Source organism: Triturus cristatus, chromosome 2_1 (assembly GCF_964204655.1).
Source record: "Triturus cristatus chromosome 2_1, aTriCri1.1, whole genome shotgun sequence".
In the NCBI taxonomy this organism is placed as follows: domain Eukaryota; kingdom Metazoa; phylum Chordata; class Amphibia; order Caudata; family Salamandridae; genus Triturus; species Triturus cristatus.
Window position 1 is genome coordinate 486,852,900 of NC_140581.1, and position 23,527 is coordinate 486,876,426.

Below are 23,527 nucleotides of genomic sequence, written 5' to 3' on the forward strand. Positions count from 1 at the left end.
TACCTTATTGGCACTGACCCCAGCAGGCCCCGCCAGATGATGCCTAAAGGTTTCTATCAGTGAGCCGGCCTGCTAATGCACATATTAGCACCTCGTGCTCGGCAATTAGGCATTCTATGATGGACACACTGTTTTTTTAAACACCAAGTACTCGCACTTCTAACTGTGACCCCTCCCCCTTACCGTGCAACACGTACTGCCATATGCTGCCTTGTGTACCTTAGCAGTTCTCTTAAATGGGCCGTAGTGGTGTAGATTACCAAGAGTGGCTTGCCGAGGTACCTGGGCAGGAGTGGGGCTGCGGTGCACAGCTTGTTAGTATTGTCCCATTTTTAACTTATAAATACAGACATTGGAAAAATAGTTTTCCGTCTGTATTTATATGTAAAATTCTGTTTAAACGAAAAACCGGGAGCCTTAAATATGATAGATATTGATAGTTAACCCTCTCTCCTTACCTTGTAGATTAATTTCTTCAACAGATATAGGTTTAACATTATCGAGTAGGCTATGTTGATCCACAATGGTGCTGATATACAATGGAACTGTATGACAATAGAGTAGGTTATTAAAACATAAGTCTCAGCTTCAAACCACTTCAGGGATTTTCATATCTAAAATCTAAACAATACCAACTGAGGGGTGGGGTCTAGCTAAAATGATGTCAGATGTGTAGTCCGTTTGCGCCACCAAAGCTGCGAATCAACCGTCCTGGGCTCAGACTGCCGATGCCAGGCAAGCAAGGAGCGTTGGAGCAGCCAGGGACCTCAACCGTGACCTCACAGGCACCGCAGACTAAATGTGGAGCGACTCAGGAGATGCCAAGCCTATACCCATGAACAACGGGGTGGTTGGCAAGATGGTGCCTGCATTGGACGGCAAGATGGTGCCTGCATTGGAGAGCAGAGTGTGCTGCCCTCTCTAGCGAGGCTGACACTGTAAGAGATCGGAGGACCATGCCCTTGTCCTGGGACCGTGCCAGCATGCGGTTGCTAGAGGCAGGGGTTATGTCCAATTCAGCATGGCGAAAGAGTTCCCAACAGCTATGCGGTGGAAGCACCATCATGGTGGGAAGAGGCCCCCCGGATTAATCCCTGGAAATATCACTGCGTCCTCTGGAGTAGAAGGTGAAGTAAGATGATGCAGGCAAGCTTTGACCATGCTAACATGGGCAGGAACAAGGCAAAGATACCTCTCTGGCCCATACGAAAGAGGCAACACCAGTCGGAGGGCCCAGTTAGTGTTGGGATCGATCCAGAAGGTGGACTCGACATAGCATGGCATTCCCCAGGCAGAGACTGGTGTCTTTTAGTCCTAAGCACCCACAGTAGAGTTGCCCTGTTCCGGTGACCCCCCTGCCCAACAGCTCATCAGCCACTAAGGTGCGAAAAGTGACCGAGACCCTCCGGGTGTGGGCCCCAAAGAACTGGGCAATCAGAGACCAGGTGGGACCGGGACCAGATCTGTGTTTTGCTCCCCATAACACAATGAATGAGATACCAATCAGCGACATATAAAACAAAGGGAAGATAACGGACACGTCTAGGTTGAAGGCCCTTTCCCACTCTGGTTGCCAGTGAATTACCATGATCTTCATGTATCAAGAAACAACAAAAACAGACAGGGGTGGGGTTGGGGAGGAGGGGTTGGAAGCAGTCAGTCCTCCATCCAGCAAAGTGGGAGCCACATTTCGGTGGTTAAATCACCCTCTTGACAAATTGGGTAGGAGAGGTGGGGGAAGAGTGGTTTCTTTGCTCTGAGAAACAAAAGGGGCAGCAACCTAATTGATTTGACATGGCTGCCGGTAGAAGCAAGCACAAAGGGAGTATCAAGAACGGCTCCATGTGAACTCAAGATGGCAGAGGGGGGCCACCCAAGCTCACCAAAAACTAGTGCACACCAAGATGAGCCAGTTTAAGCCACAAAATCCTTGGAGGAGACCTATGACATTATGTCGAACCCCAGCAGAAGAAGACCATGACCCTGCATGACATGACGATGGTCCCCCAAAAAGCCCTGAAAGGCATAAAGTGATTAAATGAAAGGAACGGCAGAACCCACAGAAAGGGGGGAATAATTGGCGAGACACTTATCAGTACTGGAACTTCTCCAGAAAGTAAGCAACATACTCCTGCTGCAATCTGAAGACTTGTGCAAGCCTTCAAAACCGCGGAGAAGTGACTCAAGTCATTCAAAGGGATTGAAGAGCCATTCCATGAGCGCAGAACTCAATGGAGGTCCTCAAACTCTGCTTTAAAACAGAACCTAGCCGGCCGACTCAAGAACTTCAGATAAAGGTTGTGGGGGCTTTTTAGGGGAAATGTGAAGCTTAGGGGGTGGCCACTCCCAAACGAGAAGAGATAAGGGTCAAGCAGCACTAAACAGTGGCTAAAGACAGCTTCACTAACCCACAATCTGTAAAATTATTCTGCGAAACCTCCACGTTTAAAAATTTGGCGGTCTGAACAACCATGCAAAGAGGAAAGGAATCCTGCATGACCTCACTACTAAATACAGATGTAAGCTTCTTCCAAGAGATCTATATACGATGCCAAGAACAACTATGCCTTTGAAGCAGGGACTTTCCCCTCACAATTTTTAGCCTGTGGGAAGACAAAAAAAATAAATAAATAAATAAAATAAAACGCTGGAGGACGCATCTTATACCAGGAGTGCACACTGCAGGGTCCCTAAAGGGTTGGAGTGCTGATGGGTGGCTTTTAAGGGCACCTGCAAATGGAGCCTCCGGTGTTGGATTCTATGTGCTAAATCAGAATCAAGAAGACTTCCTTAGCCAAATGATAATGACCTTGTACTCTGGTGCTATAGTTAGAGAAGACTTAAACCTAGTGTTGAATAGCTCGATGGACAAAACATTTGGCTGAAACCCCAGCTTTAAGATCATAGACACCACTGATGCCAACATAGTGGGCACTTTTTCTTACCTTGAATCATGTCTTGGGAAAGTTTGAATAGAAGTGGCAATAGGGTGGTGTAAAAAACCTTATAAAAGATTGCTGTGAATTCATCGGGGGCCAGCTGACTTAGTTGTGAGCATATTTGAGCCAAACTTCTCTTCCTAAAATAGAAGGTCTTAAGTAGCTGTGCTTCTGCTAGGTGTTGTGTCGGCTCCTTAGGACACAGATTTTCTTTTGCATATAAATTATATTAAAATCTTTGGAAGCATTTAAGTTTATTAGCGTAATCTATCATTACACACCTGTGGTGCTCCTTCGCTGCCACTGTGTGATTCTTTGCTTGTTGAGCTTTAAGGAGGTTGGGTAATTGGCAGTCAGGTTTGATGCCTAATTCATAGAATTTGGTTGACTAACTTACACAGGTGAAAAGCTGTCCTGCCCAGTTCCGGAGTCCTAATTTGACCGCTCTTCATTAGACCTTTCCTCTACTTGCTCTGCGATTGTGAATTTTAATGCATCAGTTAAGAGTCTGCCAATTCCCTACGCAGATGTTACAGAAGTTCTTCCTTTAGTTTCTTTGGCATGGCTGCCTCTGTTCTACAATTACCCATAATCACAGTTTTTAAACACTACCCATACAATCACTTTCTTATGGACTTCTTTTTCACTGCGTATGATGTAATCCCCTAGGCTGCTCTTATTATTTATTCTACGCATCGGGGGGGAGGGGAGATGGGGGGCGGGGGAGATGGGGGGCAGGGGCGAAGGAAGGAAAGAAATAAAGAAAACAAACTTTTTGTAGCAATTTGTGAAAGTGGCTTTTCTGGTAAATACTTCTATTTGTATATTTAGAATGAAAGTGTTCCCTATTATCAAATATATATATATATATATATATATATATATATATATATATATATTTTTTTTTTTTAAAGAGTTTCCTGAAACACCTGTGATTGTGTTCAGGTATCATGGATGGGTAGAGGGAACACCAGAGTCTTGGGTCTTGTATTCTCAGGGATCAATCTCAGTGCTTCATCCACTTAAACAAATTATGATGAATCAAGTTAGCAGCGATTGAGTGAAGGTTATCATCCGGGATAGCGCGTAGCTAATTTCTGCAGGTTGTTTAAGCCTTTTCCCCAGAGAGATTGGTAGATAGTACAGAAGAACCTTTGATATGATCCTAGCTTCGACTGGCAACCAGTGTAGAGTATGCAGAGCAGGCTTGACACATTTTAAGTGATTTGAAATTCTAAACATAGCATTAAGTACATAATGTAAGAGACAGGGACCCTAATGAAATTAATTTTGTGTGGTCTGCTCATGGGTGGCTATGGCACTTTGTGGAGGCCTGGTTTTGTAGGCACTTTAACAATGTGCGTTTTGGCAGGCCAGGATAGAAAACGTTACAATAGTCCAAGCAGAATAAGTTAGGGGGATCTATTCAACTCACCATGGTGGTTGGGTTGAAGTGGGAGGAGTACAGAGAGCTGGAAATGGGTTATTTTAGTCAATGCAGACAGATCTCTGTGTTAAATTAACAATGTACAAGCCCAATAAAAGGATAGAAGGATGTAATAATTGAAGGCTGTAATCTTGTCTCATTTCAAGTAACACATTTACTCTAGGGTTTGTGTACAACTCAGCACACCGGCTCAGTAATTCCACCAAGCATACCACTCTTAGTCCGTAAAACAGCTCAATAACAAATGCATACATTGGCAACCTTTTTTAGGCTTACAATTCACAGGTTCACGTTCTGGCATATTCACTCACCCTCAACCTCATTAGGTCAATAAAATAAACATCACTGAGTTAAATAATAAGAATAACCATCACGGTTTAGAAAAAAAAAAGTAACTTTGTTCAAAATGTTGTATATTTTCAGTATTATCACTACTTAACTGAATAGATATGTAAATGAGACCAGATGGTGGGAAGAGCTCCAAAAAATACACAGGTGAAAAAGGAGAGAGCCTGAGATATTGATTTGCACTGGATTCTTTCCTAATTGTAAAGAATGCATACCAAATACTAACTAAACAATTAGGGCTATTTCAGAAAATATGGATGGGTCCATCTCGTAATTTAGCAAAAGAAAACAGTCGACGTTCACAGCTATCAAAAAGTCAACTAAATTGCTGATTATCTATGTTTAAAACTAACATGGCGTACATTACAAATTGCAGTAGGAACTGTTAGAGATGATTACGTGCATTTAATGAACAGTGTGTATGGAATATGCTATAGAAATAGTGACTACTCTAGTTAGAAGTTGGTCTTTCCCTTGACTGGAGACAGGAATTAAGAATAAACTACTTTGTGCTAAATTGGTTGCAGAGTATTTGGCTCTTAATGCCCAAAGAAGAAAAAAAACACGCTTTACTAAAAATTTGCAAACACAAACGGAAAGCTTAATTTATATAATTATAGGATACACATAAAAAATGGTGTGGTACTATAGTCTTGCAAGGGCACTAACACCAACACAAGCAGTTGTATTTAAGGCAAAACAAAATTAGAACCCTTACCTTACCACCAATGCGGACTTGTGCCTGAAGTTTGGCAAGTTTTTCTTGATTCATGATTGTTTCTTTCATCTAAAATTAAAAATTCTAGTTAATGCTACAAACCTGCATGTTACACCATTTAAACATTGCTCTGACTCTTCAATCAAATGACTACTTGCTGTATTATTTGGATGAACCTAAAAGCTTAAGCAGAAGCAGCTTACGTAGAAAATATGTAAAGCAAGAAAATGTTAACTCCGTGTTAGGACATGATTAGAGTTCGAAATACTGTTGCCCGAATATGAATTTACCTTGAAAAAACAAACAAGATGCGTTTGGCAAAACAGGAACAGTAGGTTTAATTAAGCACTTCGGTCGGGAGCAGTTACAGAAGAGGGTCTGAGGACGGTCTCCAAGTACAATCAATCTGAATAGGGTTTTATACATTTCTTTGGGTATCTTAATGTACTTATGACATAAATAAGGCCCATGATAAATGCAGGTGGGCCTCGACCTTGCATGGACACAATGGGGGCCATTGGGTAATGTGTCCAGATGTCCAGCATGAGGAGCGCGTGATCATTGTGTGTACTGATTGGCTGTGTGTTCCTAACTTAATGTGGCTTCTGACTTTATGGCGTTTTGGGAATGCATGAATTCCTCTGGCCATGTGTACTTTATTGGGGCCAATCTCAATGGACCGCTGTGGTGTGGCTGAGCTTATCAGAGGGGGGTGGGAATTGATCCAGAGTTTCCTGATCGCGCATTTGTCTGCCGGCTACATGCCACCCCACCTGTCAATCAGTAACCTCAGGCCTAGGTCGTAAAACCTACCTGACCATGTATTTCTGAGTCTGGGTTGATGGAGAGTTCATGATGGGAGAATTTGATAATAGTGATGCGACTTCGTTCTTATTTGTGAATGTATCATTATAAACATTGGCATAGATTTTTATCAATATTAATGTTATTGAAAGATCCACATATAAAGAAAGTTATAAAAATGACCCATTTCATAATTCTATAGGTTCAACATGGGTTTCTCATAATAGTTTCTAACAATGCGCCAAGTGACCCACATTCCAACAGCTTTATCAACATGCTATGAACACAGCTCTATTCGCATGTTTCTCTCTACGTCCAATAAAGTTACGGCCCTGAAGACCAGTCAGAAAAAGAGAAGTTGTCATTGACTGTTTTTCAATTTTTTTCAAATTCTAATTAATAAGATTGCCAACTATTAGTCACCGACACTACAAAGAACAAACATCTTGACTGTTGCAAGACAGGCAACATCGAAGATGCGACAAAAAATGATCAACTATTAAACTGTCCAAGTATAGCAGTATTACATTTATTGTATTAATCACACTGATCACAATAAAACACTCACTTTCTTCGTAAAAAATTGTAAAAGTGACCTCCAGGATTACAAAATATTAAAAGAACTAATCACATTTTCCTAGCATTCATTAAGCTAAATATGTCAATTTATCAATAAAGATGAGATATTTTCATGTAAAACAGTAGGTAACAGCCACCTTAATTGTTCTATTGTTCGCTTCTCTAAAAAGTTTCCACAGATAAAATCTCCTTGGTGTTGCTTCAGTATGTTGCATTGACCAGGAACTGCTGCAGCAGAGTGACGAGTCGTTGCTAGCTGGAGTGACGTGAGCCGGAGCAGAGAGGTGGGATATGGAGAACTGGACATCTGGCGGGTGGGTATTGTGGGAACGTGCGTTGGAGTTCACCCCTCACCGCCTGGTCATTAAGGAGCTCTGCAGGGTTCAACCCCTGCCCCTCTAGCTTCTTGGACTGCTTCGTGTTGGGTACGGTGTGTGAGTGCAGTGGCTTTAGTAAGCTGTTGCAGAGTGTGCGCGCCGAGGCTTCCACAGAAGCGGCCCAACTAGGTCTGGGAGCAGCTTGTAGGGTCTGGGAGTGCCTCGATCAGCCATGCAGCAGCAGTGCCTCTGACCCCCTTCTTTGGCAGTGAACTCCCAAAGCTTGGGGGAAGGGGTAGAGGGGGTAGGTGGAGTCCTTTTTAACCTATGCCTTCTCTACTGCAATAGTAGTGGCTCAAGAGCAGCTGAGAAACCCAATAGCTCGGAATCTATCACATTGGACACTGGGTTTCCACAGCAAGTGCGGTGGCTATAGTCTATAGCCACCGCACTTGTAATAGTCAGTACCTGTGGTAAGTGAGACCCCGGGCCCTGCAGAAGCGGCTCAGAAAGGCTGGTGTGACAGATTTGCAGTAGCACTGTTGGAATTAGTGCAACAAGTCTAGCCACCCAGAACGTCTGGCTTAAAGGACAAGCTGGAGGCACCCAGAAACAAGTTCTAACAACCTCTTTGCCTCTTACACCGATTACTCAACAACCCCCAAATCCACCAAAAAAACCACACAAAAAACAAAAGGCATCAGCAAGCTTATGGCGGGCTTCAAGCAGAAGGATTAAAAGCAATCAACTCCATGGCTGGTCCAAGCCTGAGCAGGACTAACATCCCCCATCCTAGCAAGCTCAACCCGAAGCGCAGATCACATTCATGTCCAGGGGAGAGGGATGCGCCTGAATTTGGCACTATTAAGGTTCATCAAGATCCCAAAGATTTCAACATCTCTTTCATAAGTCCAGTGAGGGAGCATGTGACAAATTCCAACAAATACACACATCTCGGTGCGCGCCAGGGAGGCTGCTACAAAAAAAAAAAAAAAAAAAGTGGTATTCAAGTCATTTTTGAGCAAATGCACCATCACAGCGCATCTGTACCTGAAGATTTAAAGGGGGAAATCCTTTCAGCCACTTCAGGACCCACCCCACCCCCAACTTGCCTGATGGCCGATTCCACTGAAATGGGCGATCTCACAGGCTCCTCCTAAACATCTTGGAGTCAAAAATAGAAAGAAAACTAGAACTCCAGAGTTGTTTAGAACGCTGGTAGGGGCAAAGAAATCTCCCTCTGATACACAGGTTTTGAATGGTAAGGAAGTTCTGTATTCGACAGCCATAAGCGTTGCACAAAACTCTATAGCAAGAGCCTTAATATGGAAGTCCACAAAAATGGAGGTTCAAATAGATCTTCTATAATTGATGGTGGAGCGCCTGCTGAACCTAAGCTCCTGGATGGAGGCAATGGGAGAAAAATCTTCAGCAATCTGGCCACAAAGTCCTACTCCTGTTCATGTGCAGCAATTATTGATAGGTGGGCCACTCTCCCAAAGATTCTAGGGGAAATTGTAGAGGCTCTCAGGGGGCGGGAGGGCACACCGCCAACTACCAGACCAACAGCACTGGTCAATTTCATGCAGGGCCCAGCAGGTGCCGAGGCCCCCCCCCCCCCCCCCCCCAAACCCAATAACAAATCTAAGCAACAGCCATGAAGCTATCCATGGTATTCGGAGTCCAGTGTCACGGCTTGAATCACCACCTGCCCAGTTGGGGCCAGCCCTCGTGGCGTGGGAGAGCTCAAAAGGAACAGCAACACCACTGTGGCCACAATCAACCCTGTGTCACAAGATGCCCCTCTATCTAGGATAGCCAAGAAAAAAACTGATGAAGCAGCATAAAAAAGACAAAACTAAAAGAAGGACGATACTGCCATCTACCCTGCACAGACGCACCCTAGGAAACGACAATGAAAAGCCACTCTATCCAATTTTTACCTTCAAACAGTTGGCTAAACTAGAGGTAACAAAAGGGGAGCGTTTCGAGGACATATATCCTCTTCATTCCATTAATACACAGGAATCCCAGGATCTCGTTGTAGCAAAACCAGTCCCGAACTCAAAGATGCACCAGTGTTAAATCTCGCAAAGATGGATGCCAGTTCTCGGGCCTTTGTAGCTAATGCCGCGGAGTCATTGTGCCCATTAGGGACTCCCATACTTGCACAGCCAAAGTCCACGATGCCCGAGAGGAAAAGGTTACCCTATTTCAGAAAGGTTAGCCAGCTGTCAAACTGGAAAAGTTCTGAGGGGCCCATTAGGCCCTGGCTCCCCAGTCATCAATCAAGAAGTGGCTTAGAACAGTAGGAGCATCAGCCTACAATCAAACCTACCACAACTATGAGGTTATGCTCACCCCCAAGATATATCAAGGGCGCTCATGACATCCTGAATAGGAGGAACATCCTTCACCTATTTAAACATGTAACATCTCTGGATCAAATTCATTCAGATGACTTGGAGCGGGTAAGATTCCTGAAAAATTGCTGCTACTAATACAACTAATAAATCACCTGCTATCCAAGCTTTACTCATGAATGGCCTGAAGCTTAACTCCCAATCCCATCGTCTGCTGTTAATCAACTGCTATATTAATCCCACACAGCATCAGATGAAAGATGCTTTGGATTCCCTAACAAGAATGATAGATGACACTGCTGAATAAACAAGACTCACCATGCAATCATAGTTAGGGACTTCAATACGAGGGTCCTAGACAAGACACCTAATCCCCTCAGGTAAGCGGGTGGGGTTGCTCCCCTTTATGCCTTACTTTATAATCATACGCTTAATTCAACTCACATCAAAGGAAGCCTGGTTACCTTCCAAGGTGCCCGAATCCCACTTTCAGGAACATATCCACAATAGACTATATACTAGTTAGTGATAGGATTGCTCCATAGCTGGAAACTTTGAAATGGATGACAGGGGCGAAAGCAACCATAGGCCCCTGCGCGCTATCCTCCAACTAGCTGTTCCTTCAGCATTAATATTTCCAGCAATCAGGGAAACAACAGGAGAAGAGCACCACACAGTTCTTCAAAGAATCAAATGGTCTGCTAAATTAGGAGATAAATTGCTAGCCTGGACCGAGAAGAGAAGCTCTGGCCTCAAGTCATCCACTCCAACTTCAGTAATAGGAGACTGGGAAGCTCTTGTTGCAGACCTCCAACAGGTGTTCAGGAATGACCAACGCAAACTTTTGAGCAATAGCCCTGCAAGGATATCAAATATTCACTGTCGCCCTAAGGAATTAACTGCAAACAAGCTTTTCGCTGGGCCTTGGATGCCAGGAAAAGAGACGGTGATCCCATCATTGCGCTTGGGATTGCCTACAAATTTTTTTTATTTTTTTAAATAGCATGGGAGCTCAAAAGGGAGCATTTTGAATCGGAGTAGCTCAAAGTGTTTACTCTATTGAAAGAGAAGAATCACTCCAGTCTATGGAGGCTTACAAATCGGCTTGGCGACCCAGGTATGACAAAGGAGAAGGGCATTGCAAAACAAGCCTGGATGCGGTACGAACAGCTATACTCAACAGATTCATTGGCAGTGGTATGGATTCAGGTTAAAACAAGCCCTACCACAGTAACCGCCAGAGTTGCCACAAACAATGGGCTTAGACAGGGATGCGTATTGCCGCCCCGCCCCCCCCCCTCCTTCTCTGTAACCATTACACTGCAGATCTGGGTGCTGCAAGGTGCAGGTGTATTTATTCCAAGGCTGAAGAGGTTGAGAGTTCCCATCCTGCAATATGCAGATGATACTGTAATCATGGACCACACCAGAGCTGGCCTACAGAGACCACTTAATGCACTCCATCGTTACAATCGGGAGAACAATTTGCAGGTTAATCAAAGCAAAACCAAGGTAGTAGTCTACGGTAAATATCCCCATTAAAAGAAAACTCACTGGCAATTGTGAGACCTGCCAACAGTAACATCGCCAGCTTACAACTAGCTTAGGGTCTGGCTTTCTGAGGGGGCCAAACCGGCCAGTCATTTAAGGCACCTCAGTATAAAAGTCCAACCGTGTCATCCACACACTGAAGCGCCTAAGCAATTGCTTACAAAGTTCAGCTGCAGAACCCATGCGGACAGTCCTGAAAGCCAAATTAATCCCGGCCCTCAACTATGGCCACTTGGCCTTTCCAGGTGCCTAACAGTCGCTCAGATTGAGGCATATAAGGTAGTGTTGTTAGCCCCACTGCAAGCCAGAAGGAGGCTGTGGCTGGAGTTGCCTTGGAAGACCAGACCTGGCAAGCCAGGGAGACCTATAGGTTTTTCATCAGGGTCCTGTGAGACCCAGAAGATTCACTCAAACACCATCAGAGGACAATTTTTGAGGAAGAGGGCTGCCCCAGGCAAACTGGGCTTGGACGGGCAATCAGCAGCCTGAAGATCAAGGCAGAAAGTATGCACTCCCTAACCACTCCGCCGTCTGCCTGGCGAAATTGGTAAACAGGGAGCTGTAGTAACCTCATCTGAAAAGGATCAGGCAAAAGATTTTTCGCTAGTCCCATCACAGTGGCAGTGGATGCAAACACAACCCTACATCAATCATACCTATACAGTCCTGGCCCGCAGGAAAGTACTAATTATGAGGCTCATCGCTCTACCAATCTCTGACTTTAATCCCACCTGGGGCCATAAAGAGGAGATGGTTTCATGCAGGCTATGCATGTATCGCAAAGAATCCTGGCTGTATCTGCTGTGCTGTTGCTCTAAACTGGCCAACGAGCAACGCTGCCTGCTTTTCCCCATCTTCAGGGCAAGGTGAGTCAGGAACTGTAGGGAGGCCTCAGATTCTTGCTTCACTAAAAACATGACATGCACCATGGCAAGACTGGGGAAAGTTCACGAACTCCATCAGGTTTGCACTCACCAAGTTGCCACACAGCAATACCAGTCCCTGATTGGCCAGCATCACACTTTATCCTTTTTCCTCCCTCAAATTTGAACGTCATCTGTAAGCCGGAAGGAGTTTATTCCAGTATTTGCGCTTGATAAATCCAATAAATGGAAGTTAACAGGACACTCTACCCCTTTCTCTATAGCAGCACAATCCCTTTCTCGCTTGAAGGAGCTTATAACAAGGGCTTCAATTGACAACTTGTTTTAATTGGTCTTGAGACACCAAGGTTTTACTTACTTATTGGTTTTAGAATGTGATATGCTCCTATCCAGGATATACAACTGACTGTATTTGAGAACACGCCCATATTAACAAATGTCAGCATCCCCATTTGTTGCCTCTAGCACTTGCATGTGCAATACCCACCGTATTAAGGTAAAAAATGAGGCAGGGCAGGTGCCCTAGTGCGATGCAAAAAAGCTCAGTGCAAAAATGGGATTAGTAGAATGTTTTCTGAAGGTTCATCCTCGGGGAATTGAAATTGTGAAAAAATGCATATACCATAACAGAGACTAGGACAATGGGTATGGGCAAGAACTGGAAAATGCTCTAGGGCGCTAGAGAAGTATAGTGCAATAATGGGATCGGTGCTACATTTACTGAAAGTTAACTTTTTTGGTAACATAGAGTGCAATAATGGGATTAGTGCAATTATTATCATCGGCTTAACTAGGATATCACCGAGGCATAACAAAAGAGAGCTTGTAAAAAAATTGTGGAAAAAAAGGCGATCCATAGATTTGCTTGTATTTTATACTTTTTCATAAGTGAGGATTGGGGAGGGGATGCATGGTTGTATACATTTTAATTATTCGAACAGTTAATAAAATAAAACACTCCTTAGTGTTGGCAATTTCAGACAAAAAGCACACTATGTGACTAAGCATTTCTTCTTTAAAACCAGAAAGACAACAAGTACTCCTCTCTGAGTTTCGTATTCCATGTTGCCTCAAATTTGAATATCGGTATATAAAGTATTCTGTATATTATATATATATATATATATAAAAATAATGCACTGGCACTTGCTTGTACATCCTAGATAGTAAACCCAGAAGGTGAGGTTTTATTCCCGCATTTAATTTGCATGATTGATGATCATGATAAACATGAAAACCACTTACACTTTGAAAGGCCACTCTCCTAGATAAATAACGGGGAGTGAAAGTTCCACGAAAGCACTTGAAAACTATTATCTAGTACTGCTGCACTTTATTTAAAGATGCGGGATACCCGAGATAAGTTATGCACCGTGGATATTAGGGTGCGGCAGCGCCGATCCTAATGAACAAATAACCAATGCACACAATAGATTCAACTTCTTGAGAACACATTGTATAGCAACTAGGGAACTGAATGATTTTTATATATTTGTGTGTGCTATATAATGACAAAATAGATCCAATGAGAGCGAAGATGACAATATCCTTTATTAATTTAAATGTAATTTTCTATCCTTAATGTTGTAGAGATCTTCAGACGTGGTAATGATGATCGTATAAGCACTTGCACATTTCTTTGTCGAGGGAGGCAGTGAAAGAAGGATTGAATGTTAGTGTGATTCCCAAAAAACTGTAATGGAAACAAATGATTGCTAATGAATTAGAATTGCAATTATGTCCGCTAGGAGTGGAAAACAAGCCCCCGATGGTTTTAAATTATGGTTTAATATTTTCCGCATTTGCGAGGATTTATTAAATATAAAGTCACTGATGTGGGGATTGAGGCGTTCAGCCTGTTTTCTATGTCTATGTGAAGAGAACAACATGCGACCGGCAGCTCTGCTATTTTAATGGTTAACTGTTAATGACGTCTGTTGTGTGAACAAGGCAAGAAATGCCAAGATGCGCAACTAATAAACAAGGAACAGATTATTAATATTGCCCTTGTGTTGGTGTCCGTTTTTAATTGAGTAAACTGGAATATATATCTTATATCCGAAAGACACCATCATCACGCCTTTCAACCTGTATAGGTCTTAATCATATGGTAAATAACAGGCAGCTGATTGTTTGACTTTCTAACACAAGACTTCAAAGACAGTAAAGAAAGACTTAAGCTAGTAAAACGTTACTTAACTTATAAGTTAACAATTCATGCAGCATCTGTTCAGAGAAAAAGTGAAAATGTACATCCAATATTAATGTGTTTATGTTTCATCAGTAAAAGTACTGCTGTTTTTATTTTGGTGTTGAACAGTCACCTCATAATTTTCGTTTTAAAAGAGTCTCACAATATTGTTCAATCCAGGACTCCAATGTCCACAATGCACTGCCAAAGTGATATTCGGTCATTAATTCAATATTTTAAACTTTATTGGTCTTTCCAACGCTTAAAATGTCATGAATCCTTAAAAATTGCCTCAGAGAAATCAATTCCTTGTAGGGCAAAGAATTTACATTTCTTGCAGATACTGTTCCTGATGCATTTAAAAGACATTCCATGTTACTTGATGTAGCAAGGAAGATTTTTGCCACAGTTTGATACAATTACTGATCGGTATGTGCAAGGGTAAATTGCCACATAGCAAACCCTGGCCGTCTGCATAGTGCAGAATAAACATTATCCTGGCGGGCCCCCTTTACTATTGCAGTGCCTCACCTTGATCAGTTCATTTCTTTGCGGCTGGCAGGTGTCCATTTTTAAAATACTTTCACTGAACTTGACGCCATAATGGACTCTGCCTCTCAAGTCGGGGCTTGTGCAGCAGGCGTTACCACTTTAAATATTCCGAAAGAAACCACGAGCTAATCCACAGCACCATGAAGCAAGCCCACCATCTGATCCTCATTTCATCATTGGTGGTCTTTTGCTGACAAACGCATGATGAAATGAGGATCGGATGGTGGGCTTGCTTCACGGTGCTGTGTATTAGCTTGTTGTTTCTTTTGGAATATATATATACATTTTTTTTTTTATGCATCTTGTATATTTGACTCAATGTATTCTTGACTGACCAAGTCCATATGTCTGTACTTCAACACTGAGGTGGCAAGGACGTTCTCCATTCTACCTCTGAGAAAAGTCTTCCTTAGCAGGTCTTTCCGCATAGTGTGATCCATTTTAACCAATGTATCAATTGCTGGTACATTTGAATCTTTAATTAATGTATTTATAGAGGAGACATTGCATTCCAACTTTCTTTATTGGTTTGTTTTTAATTCTAAAAAGATTCAATATTTTAAAGTTGGAGTATCTTCTACGGCACAATCACAGAAATAGTTTATTGCTGGCCCAATAAACCATTATATTGCCCACATGTGCAATTACAATAATTAATATAAGCACAACTATTACACAGCTGGGTGTCTGCAGAGGACAAGCTCAATTGGGAGCAAGGTCTAACAGATTGGTGTTTCAGGAGGTTGCATTTAGAATGTGAGAAAGATACAGTGGGATCCCAATGTAGCCACTTGAGGAACAAATCATTGACACAGGCTGAATTTCCCCGGAAAGTGACAAACACGGCAGGTTTGTAGTATGTTTGTTGAGCATTAATGGATGGTATGAAAAAGGTTCTTCAGGAAGAACTGGATAATCTACAACTCCCTTCAGGTATAGGATGAGGAAAAAAGCAGCATACGATACATTACACATTTACGTATAACAGAAGGGTAAGTTAGGTCTATAAAAAATGGTACATGTCACAACTGCTGGAGAAGCCAGATTTTAGCCATTCTTTGTGTCCAGGGCACCAGCTCTAGTATTCTTGGCACAGCTACATGATGCCTCTTCTCTTAACCTCCACTTGCACCAAACTCTCTAAAAGCAACCATATACGACATATTTCCTTCCACCAATCAAATAATTAACACACAAGATCCACCTACCGGTGCTTTAAATTATCAACTTTCAGAGGCTTCTTCCTATCCCCTCTAATACCATAACAACTCTTACCCCTTGCTTAAAAACCCAAACAAAGTTCTGTTGAACTGTCCAGCTACCACCACCTCACTGCTATGGAAAAGTCATCCAGGACAGTCGCAAACAGCTCCAATACACCTTCACTTTCACCAGCATCTCCAATGCAGGATCAACCTTAGATTCAGCAATGATCCTGCAATTATTTCATTAGTGGGTAACACTCGGATGAACACTGGCAATTATGACGACTCTCTCCTTGTGCACCAGGACCTGTTATCTGCCACTGGACACACACAGGAATCACAGAATCGTACGGAAAGGATGTGTCAAATCGTCACAGACCACGAACGTCCATCAGATGAGATTGGCACTTTTTACTTTCCTTCTGTTAACAGTGTTTTCTACAGATTCCAATAAATGTATTGTATCTGCAGGAAGGAAAGCGGTCTGACGTCGACAATTATAAAGCCTGCGTAAATTAGAACAATGAAAGTAAATTCCCAAACCAAATAAAAATTTGCCCCAAACATAATTAGATATAACACAATATATGTTAAGAGTACAGACATTAACGAAGGAGGTGGCAACAGGGAACATGCATGAATGACCACTGAATCTCAATTATGATCGACCTGTATTAGCCAAACACATGAATTTGGGACGGGGAGGGGTGCTCCATTTTACTTGCTGGCACAGGGCGCCCTTTCCCGGCACATGCCACCCTCGCCAGGTCAAAAACAAAGAAGAGTCCACCGCATAAACTGATCAACCCAAATGGGTACTAAGCGCTATGTAAATGATACGATACAACTTAAGATACAGTTCTCTTTGGCTATAAACAGCCTTAAGTCCACAATCCACAGGTTTTTAATAAAAAATATTGATACGACTATGTTTATGTCCCTGCTAGGATACCGTTTCAGTAAATGATTTACATTGTCCCTGCGCGGGCACCATACCACTGGTGAGGTCACCAGCTGTGAACGGTCACGATGACAGTTGCCAGCTGATCGCCGAACTGACTGGAAGTACTTACACTCCGATCCATGTAGGAGCCAGTGTAGGCGTATTTAATTAAAGAACTCTCTTCAACTTAAAATCCGCGTTTTGGAGTTCTTCACAAAGTGGCGACTAGCGCCAACACAGAACCCACGGAAATATAAAAAAAATTAAGAACAGCAGTCGGTCGTGATGTTCAAGAAAAGAATAAAGAAAATTTGCAACGGTAACGAGAAAAACTAAGTACATCACTTATGTGCATGAAATCCGGAACAGTAATACACGGAGTCTGAAGCGCAAACATACTAATAAAGAAAAAAAAGAAAGAAGACTGTGGAACATTGCTGCGCTGAAGTTTACAAGGCAAAAACGGAGTATTAAAATGAAAAGCGGGAGGTGTATATAAATCAACTACAAAACTCCAGTGAGAAAAATCTTTGTGCTACACAGCGTGGAAATTAAGAAAAACTTAAGGTACACGAACATTATAACTAAGCTTTTCACACCTGGTCAAGTAAAATTAACACAATGTACAAAACGGAAGTCAACTGTCAGATGCCAACTGTCAAACTTAACTGAAATCATCTGCAGTAACCAACAACTGTTACCAACGTCATCACGTCAATCTACACCGACAACGCATGCGGCCATCTTCGAAAAAAAACAAACAAACTGAGGTCAGCAGTCTCGTTTACGTGATCATGACGTCGGCGCCATTTTGAATTTTCATTTACTTAACGCGCATCAGCGCTGGCGTAGTTAATCGCCGGCTTTCACAGGAACAATCTTCCAGGGACAACCGCGCATTTTGACATCCAGAGGATAAACAGTAAGATGCTATCTTTTTAGCCTGTTGAAGAATATAAAGTAAGCAGAGCATTAAGAATACATGCTTAAAATGTAAAGGACATGTGTATGAAAAAAAAACAGGGGAAGTAAAAAGCATTTGAACCTTGTTACACGCTTTGATAATTAACCACTGGTAAGCTGTCAATAATTATAACACGTCTACACAGTCGCATAAACATTTTCAGCCACACTCCGCCTTCTAATGACAAGGGAATTTATTTTAAAACATAAATACACATTGAAAAATCTTATACTAACATTAACATGGCTTCAGGTTGTGTATGGAAGCTTTCTCCACCTGAAACATTCCTGCGTGATGGGGGTGAGCCTGCACTTAAGTGGGAAGAGTGGGAAGAATGGAGGGAGTATTTCCTAAATTACATCTCTACATTAGAATAAGATGAAGAAGCCAAGGCAGAAAAGAAATACAAAATGCTCATGCATTGCTTAGGAGCCGGAGGAATAAAGGTATACAATGCAATTAATAAGAAGATTAGAGCAGAAAATGAAGGTGATGTATTTACCAACGCTATAGATGATCTCAAAACATATTACAAACCAACAGTTTGCGTGGGAGTAGATAGATATAAATTCTTCCATAGGAAGCAAGGAAAAGAAGAAGCAATAGATGATTATGTGTCTGCGCTCAAAAACCTTGCCATAAATTGTCGCTTTGGTGCACTCCACGACGAGTTTATAGGGGATCAAATAGTGATGCAGGGTTTGAACTCAAACATCCAAGACAATTTGTGGGTCATGGGCGAATACCCACTGCAAAACATAACAAACATTGCAAGAAAAGCCGAACTCACAGGCCATTGTGCCAAAGCAGTCCTATCGGAGAATAAAGAAAGAAAAAAAGGAGACACTATAAGCAAGGTGTCTGACCAAAAGTACCACTACAAGCAGAGTTGGAACAAAAAAAAACACTAGACCAACATACAAGAAAAATGAAACAGAACTGGGGGCACTGTTACAGATGTTTAAGCACATCACACATGGCAAATGACCCAAAATGCTCCGCACGCGAAGTGAAGTGTACACATTGTGGTGTAAAAAAGACATTTCATAAAAGCCTGCAATAAAAGGAGGCCACAACAGGTGAAAGTAGTGGAGTGTGCAGAAGGTAATATTCAGAACGCCTCTGACGATGACGACATTAACATGTTTATATTGAACATCGATGATGAACAAAGCAGCAATGTCACCGAAATAAGCGCAACAAAGACAAGGAAACCCATATGCTGCATGACAATAGGGGGCGTGGAGATTAACATCGTTGCAGACTCTGGATCACCATATACAAAGTTAACAAGAGAGTCTGGATGGAAAAATTTAAACCAAGCATTGGCAAACAACTTGAACAACCCGACATAAAAATCAGATCGTTCACCCGAGAGCCCATTGACGTATGTGGCTACAGAAAATTGAACTTTATATACAAAGGACGAGAGTCTGCAGGCAAACTTTATGTATCCAAAGTGGGACCATCAGTTCTAGGATGTATGGACCAAGGAAATCTGGGTATCATCCTAGACCCCAGCAAACATGAGCACGTGCTAAGTTTGTCTGACAACGACTATGCAAAATCTTTACTCAAAAAAATTCCCAGAGTATTTAGTGGAGCTGTGGGAGTCTTAAAAGGATATCACCACAGAATCAAACTGCAGCCAATCACAACCCCGGTGGTACACAAGGCAAGAAACATCCCATTTGCCATAAGGGATGAAGTAAAGACCCAAATTAGACAAACTTATGGACAAAGGAATAATTGAAAAGGTGGAAGCATCCGAATGGGTCGCACCCCTTGTCGTTGCCAAACGACCCAATGGCAAGTTGAGACTGTGTAGACCTACGTGACCCAAATCAAAACATTGAGGAACAATTTCCACTACCAAAAATAAATGAGATGCTAGCTACCACGAAGGGCATCAAGTGGTTCTCAACAATCGACTTAAAATCAGCCTATCACCAGGTACCTCTGCATCGTGCTAGCAAGACAATGACGACGTTCATTACAACATTTGGTTGTTTTCAGTTTACACTGGTACCTTTCGGGTTGGCCTCGGTGGCCGCAATGTTCCAAAGACTCATGAACAACATCTTTGAAGGAGTTCCAGGAATACTACTCTTCCAAGACGACATCCGAATTATGGACAAATCTAAGGAAGAGCACGACAACAAGGTCAAACAGGTTTTAGAAATTCTGAACAGAAAAGTGTTGACTGCAGAGCATTCCAAATGCAAGTTTACAAGCAATTCTGTCAGCTATCTTGGCCACCAAATAACCGGTGAAGGAATCTGCCCAAAGAAAGAACTCATAAAGGACTCACCGGTACCCGCCAACAAAGATGAACTGAGATCTTTCTTGGGATTGGTGGAGTTTTACTCCAAGTTCATCAAGAACTTCTCACTTAAAACATACATTTTAAGGCAGCAACTAAAACTTAAGAATACATTTGAATGGACAGAAGAATGCGAGAAAACCTTTCAGAATCTGAAAACAGACATATGCACAGTTTTACCCCTTAAAGGATTCGACCCTTCTCTACAAAACTTTGTAACCACAGACGCAAGTAATAAGGGGTTGGGCGCTGTACTCGCCCAGAAGGACACCAAGGGAGTAGAATACACAATAGCCTTTGCCTCACGTTCACTGACTCCAGCAGAAGAAAACTTCTCAGTAATAGAACATGAGGCACTAGCATGCACGTGGGCCCTGGAACACTTCAAGCAATATATTTGGGGCAGAATGGTCAATTTGTGCACAGACCACAAGCCCTTAACAAAAGTACTCACAACAAAAGGTTTGTACACAGCTTCACCGAGATTAGCCAGGCTATCAGTGCGCTTGTTTGACTACGTGTACAACGTCCAATATGTCCCAGGCGTGAACATTTTTGTGGCAGACTAAACAGAATGCCCGTCGGGACAACCAGCAACATTGACATCAACGAAATGGATGAGTCTTGCATAGCAAATGTCCTAAATAAATCCAGTGATATTACAAAAGAAGAGTGACTTTTGGAGCATAATAAAGACAATATCATTTGTCAAGTAATACAAATGGTGACGGAAGGTTGGACAAGCAAAAGTAAACTGGCAGAACCTCTAAAGCACTTCTGGGAAGTGAAAGACGAACTGTCACTAGAAAACGGATTCCTATTGAGAAGTGGGAGATTTGTACCACCAAGGGCCATCAGAACAAAGCTATTTAAGATATGCCACGAACGACAACTAGGCATCGCCAAAACAAAGAGCAGAGTCAAAACCATGTATTGGTGGCCAGGTGTTAGCCTTGACGTAGAGAGAACGGTCAGGGATTGCAAACTGTGCATGGACTCTGATAAAACACAGGTGACATTTAGACCACCTCTACACCCCATTCCCTGCCCACCCATACCGTGGGAAAGAATAGGTATCGATATTATGGGACCCATATCAGATGATCTTGAACAATGGTATGCGATAGTTATTATTGATCACCAAGTGGCCAGAAGTAAAAATTATCAACAAACCTGACACACTAAACGTAGTTAAGTTTATGGACAATACCTTTGCACGTGAAGGTCTCCCCAAACAGACAACGGGGCTCAATTCACTTCAGAAATGTTCAAGGATTACATACTTAGGCACAATATTGAGCATAAAACGACATCTGTATATCATCCAGCAGGTAATGGGGCCGTAAAAAGATTCAAACGAGTCATGAAGGGCATGATCCAACTCGCCAAAAGCAACAACCTCAAAAGGAAACAAGAGATACTCAAGACTGTGTGGGCATACAGAATCACACCATGCGAAACTACAGGACACAGTCCGTTTGAACTAATGTGAGGCAGAACACCTCTTTCAAAGGACAATGTGGGCTGGGTTAAGGCAGCCAGAAGAGTACACTGGTCTTCACAACAGGTCAGAGAAAGACTCATGCATGCTCAGCTCAGGTACAAAGCGATCTACGACAAGCATGGGTGCAAACACATGGAACTCAAGGTGGGAGACGTTGTCAAGGTAAAGAAGAGTGGTCACATAGGGAAGAGTCAAGACGGATACACTGCTCCCCTGTCCGTATGTGAAGTGTACTGTAATTCTGCACTCTTGAGCGATGGTAGGGTATGGCACTTTTCTGCCCTCTCCGCCTACAGACATCCCGTGAAGTACCCGGAAGCCACCATGCCCACGGAATTTACGAGAGACTCTCCTGAGACACCTAAAAGCAACACGGCACAACCCTGTTCCTCAGACTGAGTCTGACTATGAGTTTCCTGCACCATCTACCATGACAGAAAGCAACATCTCGCGGTCCATCACTGCGCCTGTTAACGTATCACCCAATCAGACTAGCACAGAGAGAGTCCGACACATGTTGCCACCTACGCCTGTACGTGAAACATCACAAACTAATAGTAGGTGCAGAGTAGGAAGGTTGTTAGGACCACCAGCAAAACTAAAAGATTATATTTGCGAAAAGTTTGCATTGTACACATTGTTATGTTCTCCTCCTTTTTCCCCCTTCCTTTTCTCTCTTCCTCAAAAGGGAAGATGTGTTATGACTATGTTTATGTGCCTGCTAGGACACCGTTTCAGTAAATGCTTTACACTGTCCCTGTGCGGACACCATACCACCAGTGAGGTCACCAGCTGTGAACTGTCACGATGACAGTTGATAGCAAATCGCCGAACTGACTGGAAGTACTTACGCTCCAATCTATGTAGGAGCCAGTGTTGGCATATTTAATTAAAGAACTCTCTTCAACTTAATATCCACGTTTTGGAGTACTTCATGTTACGTTTAATCTATTGTCCACTCATGGACACCGTTCAGCTGCGCGCTGTAGTGTCCCTGCGCGGACACCATACCCTCCGTGGAGTCACCAGCTGTTAACTGTCAGGATGACAGTTGACAGCTGATCGCCGATCTGACAACATGTTCATAGCTCCAGCTTCTGTAGGAGCATGTGTTGGCGCTTATAATTAGAATAGAACTTATTCAAATTACTTCGTGCCGGAGTTCTTAACAACGTGGCGACGAGCGCCAACACGGAACCCACGGAATACAATTTAAAAAATTTTATTATGAAAAGTCAGTCTGGTGGATGTTCAAACTCAAGAAAAGAAAAGAAAATAAATTATTCTGAAGCAGCGAGGTGAAGAAGATTGAATGACTTCACGGAAAAGTAGGTCAAGTTTTGAGGAAACTAACAAAGAAATACGGCACTGAATTCTACTAATTTCAATCGAATCTTCGCACTTCGCCTCCTTGATGAAGTAAATAAGGTACTTTTGTCAAAATCTACGTGACTATAACGACTAAGAAATTCTGAGCAGCGCTAATAGAAGTGAGGAAAACCCCCCTTCTGTCAAACCAACGGAATTCACCGTTTACCTCAGCTGCAACCAGCGTCACCACGTATGTGACGTCATCGACGTGTCAACCATTTTGAATGCCGACACTCTAAAAAAATTGTGCAGTCTAGTTGTTAAACCGACGTCAGTGACGCCATTTTGAATACAACTTTATTACGTAAAAATACAAACGCGTCTCCTGCATTTCAGATACATTCGGCGGCACGCAACAGTGGTCAGAGCTGTGAGCTACAAGCGGAACATTTAAGAGTAAGGATAAACCTGCGCGGAGCATTATAAATTTAAATAGGAAAAATAGTACGCGTTTGTTGTACTGTACGTTTGCAAAGCAATGATCGGTGGTGTCAAATAAGTAAGTTACAAGCATTCTGAACAAA

The 23,527-nt window shown here is 42.6% G+C and overlaps 1 protein-coding gene across 2 annotated transcripts in view; it reads right to left on the reverse strand.

The window, feature by feature from the left end:
• BTF3 (basic transcription factor 3) overlaps positions 1-23,527 on the reverse strand; it is a 104,316-nt gene that overhangs the window by 75,364 nt on the left and 5,425 nt on the right. For both annotated transcript variants that reach the window (XM_085632336.1, XM_085632337.1), the window contains exon 2: positions 5,453-5,521. In XM_085632336.1, the coding sequence (XP_085488462.1) occupies positions 5,453-5,521 (69 nt within the window). The remainder of the gene's footprint in view (positions 1-5,452; positions 5,522-23,527) is intronic.